This window comes from Mytilus trossulus, chromosome 6, assembly GCF_036588685.1.
Source record: "Mytilus trossulus isolate FHL-02 chromosome 6, PNRI_Mtr1.1.1.hap1, whole genome shotgun sequence".
In the NCBI taxonomy this organism is placed as follows: domain Eukaryota; kingdom Metazoa; phylum Mollusca; class Bivalvia; order Mytilida; family Mytilidae; genus Mytilus; species Mytilus trossulus.
The window spans coordinates 25,756,345-25,763,774 of record NC_086378.1 but is presented as its reverse complement, the minus strand read 5'-3'; the positions used below and the strand labels follow the sequence as shown (position 1 = coordinate 25,763,774).

The following is a 7,430-nucleotide window of genomic DNA, read 5'->3' as shown; positions in this document are numbered from 1 at the left end:
TTTAGGCATAGTCACATGTTAAACTATATTTTCGAAGGTAGAGAGAAAACGGCGTATAGCAAAAGCATATTGACCGGCAAAAAGCATATTGCACGGTTATTTTTAAAAATCTAATTATAGAAATCAGAAAACCAATATACTTAATGACGTATTCTCAACATCCAATCAAATGCTTTTCTGTATAACTTCCGGTACAATCACAACAACTTGAACAAGCAGACGTTACCGATAAATGGCAACGAAACGAAGATTCGCATCTCTCGAGGATGAAGACAGGGAAAATCTGTTGGAAAACGTTGATTCAAAAAACACTAAAAGGCAAACAAACACAGCTATTAATGGTTTCCGGGAATATCTAACAGAGAAAAGCCTTCCCCTCGACTTTGAGTCTTACGATGATGCACAGTTGGACGACGTATTATCCAAATTTTACATGGGAATGCGCAACAAAAATGGGGAGATGTATAAGAAGACGACCATGCAGTCTTATCGCCAAGGCTTGCAACGGCACTTATCTAAAACAAGGGATGTTGACATTCTCAAAGGTGACAATTTCAAGAAGTCCAAAAAAGCATTTCAATGTATGACAAAGGAGCTAAAAAGACTTGGTCTGGCAGCTGTGGAGCACTATCCAGCAATTGCTGATGCTGATATGGAAAAAATGTACATGTTTTTCTGTAAAGATTTGGAAAGTCCAAAAATGCTCCAGTACAAGGTAACTATAACATAATAAAAAAGAGATATCTCCCTGATCCTACAATGTATATGTCCTAAGTTCATTAATTGACACGACTTGTCTCTCTTGTAGTTGTACTGTATATATATTCCTCGTACAGTGCACTATTTCTCGCAAGTATTTAAAAAGTTACCTTTTCATTTAAAATTTGTAAAAAATTTGATACAAAAGTATGAACAGGTGAATTTTACATTTGAAATTAATTCAATGGACCGTTAAAATTTAGAATTAATCAAATGGACCTGTAACCGGTATAATTTTCTTGTGAATGTTTTATATAACAATTTGAAAATTACAATTAAATTTTGTATCACATGTATTTTATTAATATTGAAGTACATACAATATTCTGTAATTTCAGGTATTTGTGGACATAATGATTCATTTTGGACGTAGAGGCAGGGAGAACCTGACAACCTTAACAAGACAGGACTTTGCAGTACAGCCAGATCCAGAGGGTACACTTTATGTTTATAAAACCCATGATGAACTAACCAAAAATCATCAGACAGATAGTGAAAAGTCATCCGATGGTAGGATGTATGAAATCAAAGGTAAAATAAATATTAATGTCAAAATTAATAAGATTATAAGGCGGGCATTATCTAGTGACCTCCAAAAGTTTTTTAAGATTTGTATACATGTATATCAGGAAATTATTCTAGTCTTTAAGATAAAGGCTGTCAATAAATCCAGGGGGGACTAATGTTGGGTGACCCTTCTCGTCTTAGTTTGGGATGGGAAATTTTGTGTATCCCTCCAATTGAATAAAAAAAAATCTTGTAAATGCAGGTTCACTACGTATACTCACCATTTCTCCTATATTTACAAATGTATAAAATTATGAAAAAAAAACTATATTAAAAAAATAAGACATTTTTAAAGATATTTGCACACGAGAAGCTGAAGATAATTAATATGGAAAAAAAGATAAAAAAAGACCCAAACAATAACATTTTTTGAAAAAAAATGTACAATCTTGTCTTTTCTCTCAAGTCCTATATATATATGTCATTTCTTACTAATTTTTCTGTTTCTATATATATCATATGCATATCTCATATTTGTTTCTCAATATAGACAATATTCTTTTCAGGTAGTGACCGATGTCCAGTAAGGTCGTTTGTAAAATATATACGCCGTCTGAATCCAAAATGTAATAAACTTTTTCAACAGCCAAAGTTAACAGCTAAAGATGGGATACATTATGACAACATTCCCCTTGGACACAACAAACTGGGCGTATATATGAACGAGATAAGCAAGGCAGCCAACCTGTCAAAAGAGTATACAAACCATTCATGCAGGGCTACAACTGTCCACATTTTAGATGAGGCACAAATTCCAAGTAGACACATTATGAGTGTCACTGGTCATAAATCGGAGGCATCTTTAAAAACATATAGTGGTAAAACATGTGAAAAAACCAAAAAAATAATGTCAGACAAATTAAGTGAAAAAACACTATGCAAAACATCAAAAGTTTCGAAACCAGCCGCTTTGTCTTCAAATATTGATTTTTTGTGTCTTTCACAAACTAGTGTGACTGTAGAAACTGAGGCGATATCAACTACCTCATTTGGCTCTTTCAATTTACAGCCATTGTCTGACTCGCAAACTCAAAACCTCATGAATGATATCATTCCTGAAATGGCAGCTGATGATGGTATGGATGATTTATTGAAATCTCTAGAAGTTCCAAGATGTATACCGAAACAGTCGAACTCAGTTAATGCTGCAAGTATGAACCAGAAAGCTATGCCAGCTCCAGTATTCAATAACTGTTCAAATATAACTGTCAATTACAATTTTATTCAGAAGAATTAATGAAAAAAAGTGTTTCAGAAATTTATTCATTGTTAAATTGTTTAGTCTAAAAAGAACAATAGTTAAATGTTTCAATTGAATTTGAATTGTTTCATATTATTTATGAAATAACTTTTATATTTCATGATATTTTTTATGTTGAAATAAATAACCATCACATATTTCGTTCAATATGGCCAAAACAAATATTACATCGTACATCTTAAAAGAATTTTCAAATATTAAGAAAAGAAAATATTTAGTAAACAAGTCAAAGAATCAATTAATATACTACCATCAAGATAATATGTGTGAATTAATAATATAACAATTATAGCCTTTGTATGAGGTCGATACAGGATATATCGACCTAAAGAAGTATATCGACTTCGGACTTCGTCCTCAGTCGATATACTTCTTTCAGGTCGATATAGCCTTGCATCGACCTCATACAAAGGCTATAATTGTATAATATTTCTGATATACTATATCATTATTTATAAGATATCGCATATAATATATAAGATATTACATGTATACAAATATAGCTTTTGTATGAGGTCGATACAGAGATATATTGACCTGAAAGAAGTATATTGACTGAGGACGAAGTCCGAGGTCGATATACTTCTTTGGGTCGATATATCCTGTATTGACCTCATACAAAGGCTATATTTGTTATATTATTAATTTCCGACCATATTTGTATCAAAATCGTCATTTAGGTTTGTTGGAATTTTATAGATAAACATTGTCTCCTTGACAATAACAACATATTAGTTGTTATTTCATTTACTTTTTTTGGGGACATCTTATGTATTTGAAGATTTTTTTCGTCAAATAATCGATCACAGATATCATGTGTTTCAAAACGTTAAACAATATCCTGAAATTCATTACATGACGTCACAAAGTATATCGGTTTTTAGATATTCTAAAAATAACCGTGCGATATGCTGTTTGCCGGTCAATATCGTGTATGCTTTTTTGCTATCCGCCAATTTCTCTCTACCTTCGAAAATATAGTTTAACATGTGACTATCCCTAAACGAATCAAATTTGTTAAAATATACGAATTAATAATATATTATATTATCTGTTTATAAGATATCGCATATCATATGTAAGATTTATTTATAATCTGTCTATAAGATATGTGATTCTCATAAACTTTATAAGATATCTTAGTTTATAATATATCTTATGTAGTTTATAAGAAATCTTTTATACTTTATAAGACATCTCCTAAACTTTATAAGATATCTAATAACTTTTTTACACAAGATATTTTATATTCTTTATAAGATATATCATATAAATTATAATATATCTTTTATAGTTTATAAGATATCTTATAGAGAAATTTATATAAGATATTTCATAAACTATTATATGATATCTGATAAATTAATCAATCAATCAATTAATAGACTGACCAATCGGTAAATCAATCGTCGATAGATAAATTCATCAATTGTCCAATCAATTTATCAACCAATTCAATATTCCACTAATTTATTCAGTTGATTGATTGATTAATTAGTTTAAACATATTTATTTATAGTGGATTGGGAAACAAGTTTTGCAACTTATATTAATCCCTTTCCACTTTGCGGGTGCGAGTGCTGCCTTGTAGCGGCATTAGCCTACTCTTTTTCGAAATCTACAAGGGTGTCTTTAACGTGCAAGAGATGTGGCTCTCTCTTAACACGGGCCAGCCATTTATCGTCCCCATCCGACGGACTATCATCGTTTCCTCAAGACCATACTCGCAAATGGTGTCAAGGGAGAGCCGAAAATTGAGTTCCTGAAATTTTCATCCAAAACGGGAATCGAACCAGGAACCTTTGTGTTAGTAGTCCGATGCACTAACCACTACACCACGGCTCTCTATATTAATTGATTAATTGATTTTTACTATCATGATGATGATGCAAAACATTGCTGGATCAAGGAGGGGGGGGGGGGTCCGGGGGTTGGAACCCCCCATTTTTTGTACGATCAATGCATTTGAATGGGAGCATATAGCTGGACCCCCTCCCCCTTTACTCTGAATTGGGATCCACCCTTTTAAAATGGCTGAATCCGCCCCTGCAAAAGAGAAAGATACTAAAGGGACATTCAACTCACAAGACAATGCCATGGTTGAAAAACGGAAAGAGAAAGATACTAAAGGGATATTCAACTCACAAGACATTGCCATGGTTGAAAAACTGAAAGGTGAAAAAGAAAGATACTAAAGTAACATTCAACTCACAAGACAATGCCATAGTTGAAAAACGGATAGAGAAAATACGAAAGGAACATTCAACTCACAGGACAATATCATGGTTGAAAAACGGAAAGAGAAAAATACTAAAGGGGAATTCGACTCACAAGACATTGCCATGGTTGAAAAACTGAAAGGCGAAAGAGAAAGATACTAAAGTAACATTCAACTCACAAGACAATACCATGGTTGAAAAACGAAAAGAGAGAGAGAAAGATACTAAAGGAACATTCAACTTACAAGACAATACCATGGTTGAAAAACGGAAAGAGAAAGATACGAAAGGGACATTCAACTCACAAGACAATGTCATGGTTGAAAAACTGAAAGAGAAAGAGAAAGATACTAAAGGGATATTCAACTTACAAGACAATGCAATGGTTGAAAAACGGAAAGAGAAAGAGAAAGATACTACAGGGCATTCAACTCACAAGACAATGCCAAGGTTGAAAAACTGAAAGAGAAAGATACGAAACGGACATTCAACTCACAAGACAATGCCATGGTTGAAAAACGGAAAGAGAGAGAGAGAGCGATACTAAAGGGATATTCAACCCACAAGACAATGTCATGGTTGAAAAACTGAAAGAGAAAGAGAAAGATACTAAAGGGACATTTAACTCACAAGACAATGCCATGGTTGAAAAACGGAGAGAAAGAGAAAGAACCTAAAGGGATATTCAACTCACAAGACATTGCCATGGTTGAAAAACTAAAAGGTGAAAAAGAAAGATACTAAAGTAACATTCAACTCACAAGACAATGCCATAGTTGAAAAACGGATAGAGAAAAATACGAAAGGAACATTCAACTCACAAGACAATATCATGGTTGAAAAACGGAAAGAGAAAGATACTAAAGGGGAATTCAACTCACAAGACATTGCCATGGTTGAAAAACTGAAAGACGAAAGAGAAAGATACTAAAGTAACATTCAACTCACAAGACAATACCATGGTTGAAAAACGGAAAGAGAGAGAGAAAGATACTAAAGGAACATTCAACTCACAAGACAATACCATGGTTGAAAAACGGAAAGAGAAAGATACGAAAGGGACATTCAACTCACAAGACAATGTCATGGTTGAAAAACGGAAAGAAAAAGATACGAAAGGGACATTCAACTCACAAGACAATGTCATGGTTGAAAAACTGAAAGAGAAAGAGAAAGATACTAACGGGATATCCAACTTACAAGACAATGCAATGGTTGAAAAACGGAAAGAGAAAGACAAAGATACTAAAGGGACATTCAACTCACAAGACAATGTCATGGTTGAAAAACTGAAAGAGAAAGATACGAAAGGGACATTCAACTCACAAGACAATGCCATGGTTGAAAAACGGAAAGAGAAAGAGAAAGATACTAAAGGGACATTAAACTCACAAGACAATGCCATAGTTAAAAAACGGAAAAAGAAAGATACGAAAGGAACATTCAACTCACAAGACAATGCCATGGTTGAAAAACGGAAAGAGAAAGATACGAAAGGGACATTCAACTCACAAGACAATGCCATGGTTGAAAAACGGAAAGAGAAAGAGAGAGAGCGATACTAAAGGGATATTCAACTCACAAGACAATTTAATGGTTGAAAAACGGAGAGATACTAAAGGGACATTCAACTCACAAGACAATGCCATGGTTGAAAAACGGAAAGAGAAAGAGAAAGATACTAAAGGGACATTAAACTCACAAGACAATGCCATAGTTGAAAAACGGAAAAAGAAAGATACGAAAGGAACATTCAACTCACAAGACAATGCCATGGTTGAAAAACGGAAAGAGAAAGATACGAAAGGGACATTCAACTCACAAGACAATGCCATGGTCGAAAAACGGAAAGAGAAAGATACGAAAGGAACATTCAACTCACAAGACAATGCCATGGTTGAAAAACGGAAAGAGAAAGATACGAAAGGGACATTCAACTCACAAGACAATGCCATGTTTGAAAAACGGAAAGAGAAAGATACGAAAGGGACATTCATCTCACAAGACAATGCCATGGTTGAAAAACGAAAGAGAAAGAAAAAGATACTAAAGGGACATTCATCTCACAAGACAATGACATGGTTGAAAACGGAAAGGCGAAAGGTAGTGCACAACCCACAACAAAGAAAACAAGAACCAAACTAAAACTCGGGGGTGACCTCATGTAAACCGAAATTCTAAGTAAAATCTGCTCCACTCGTTGCGTCCACCATGATACTCATGTTAGTTCAAACCAGGTGATAAGTCGCATTCCAGGAAAAGGAAAGGTTTTATAGTTCCAACAATTGGAACATATGTGGTACGAAGAACAATCATGAAAGCTATCATTTTATTATCTATTTCTAATTGTATATCGGTGGCATTTTCTAAAATGTCATTAGTATGGCTTTCAAGTAATGATTAATTTACACTATCAGTGATCAATTTGTTTATCATGCGGACTAGAGCTATAAAGTTGATATCGAAATCTGAGACCATTATGCTTTCTGATTAGTTGTTAAACGGTTATTTATTTGAGAAAATTAACCTATCCAACATTCATTGAAACTTCATTAGAACAGAGATTAAGTCACAAATGTACAAATTGGATATATATTTATAGCTTCCTGTTTTTTATCTGATGG

At 33.6% G+C, this 7,430-nt stretch overlaps 3 protein-coding genes across 3 annotated transcripts; all 3 read left to right on the top strand.

The window, feature by feature from the left end:
* Positions 1-209: 209 nt before the first annotated feature.
* On the top strand, positions 210-2,580 carry LOC134723282 (uncharacterized). Its single transcript, XM_063586903.1, has 3 exons — positions 210-715; positions 1,098-1,290; positions 1,833-2,580. Exons 1-3 carry the CDS (start codon positions 233-235, stop codon positions 2,561-2,563), a joined length of 1,407 nt encoding a protein of 468 aa, XP_063442973.1. The 5' UTR covers positions 210-232; the 3' UTR covers positions 2,564-2,580.
* A 3,185-nt stretch (positions 2,581-5,765) lies between these two features.
* LOC134722448 (nucleolar protein 58-like) lies at positions 5,766-6,371 on the top strand. The gene has a single exon (XM_063586069.1). It carries the CDS (start codon positions 5,766-5,768, stop codon positions 6,369-6,371), a length of 606 nt encoding a protein of 201 aa, XP_063442139.1.
* Positions 6,372-6,399: 28 nt separating this feature from the next.
* LOC134722447 (nucleolar protein 58-like) lies at positions 6,400-6,951 on the top strand. The gene has a single exon (XM_063586067.1). The coding sequence runs from the start codon at positions 6,400-6,402 to the stop codon at positions 6,949-6,951; it is 552 nt and encodes a 183-aa protein (XP_063442137.1).
* The last annotated feature ends 479 nt before the right edge of the window (positions 6,952-7,430 follow it).

Bases quoted from the DNA above. Each gene is read 5' to 3' on its own strand.
- LOC134723282 (XM_063586903.1), top strand. From the start codon at position 233: ATGGCAACGAAACGAAGATTCGCATCTCTCGAGGATGAAGACAGGGAA. The intron at 716-1,097 runs GTAACTATAACA...CTGTAATTTCAG, and splicing joins CAAAAATGCTCCAGTACAAG to GTATTTGTGGACATAATGAT. The intron at 1,291-1,832 runs GTAAAATAAATA...TATTCTTTTCAG, and splicing joins TAGGATGTATGAAATCAAAG to GTAGTGACCGATGTCCAGTA.
- LOC134722448 (XM_063586069.1), top strand. From the start codon at position 5,766: ATGGTTGAAAAACGGAAAGAGAGAGAGAAAGATACTAAAGGAACATTC.
- LOC134722447 (XM_063586067.1), top strand. From the start codon at position 6,400: ATGGTTGAAAAACGGAGAGATACTAAAGGGACATTCAACTCACAAGAC.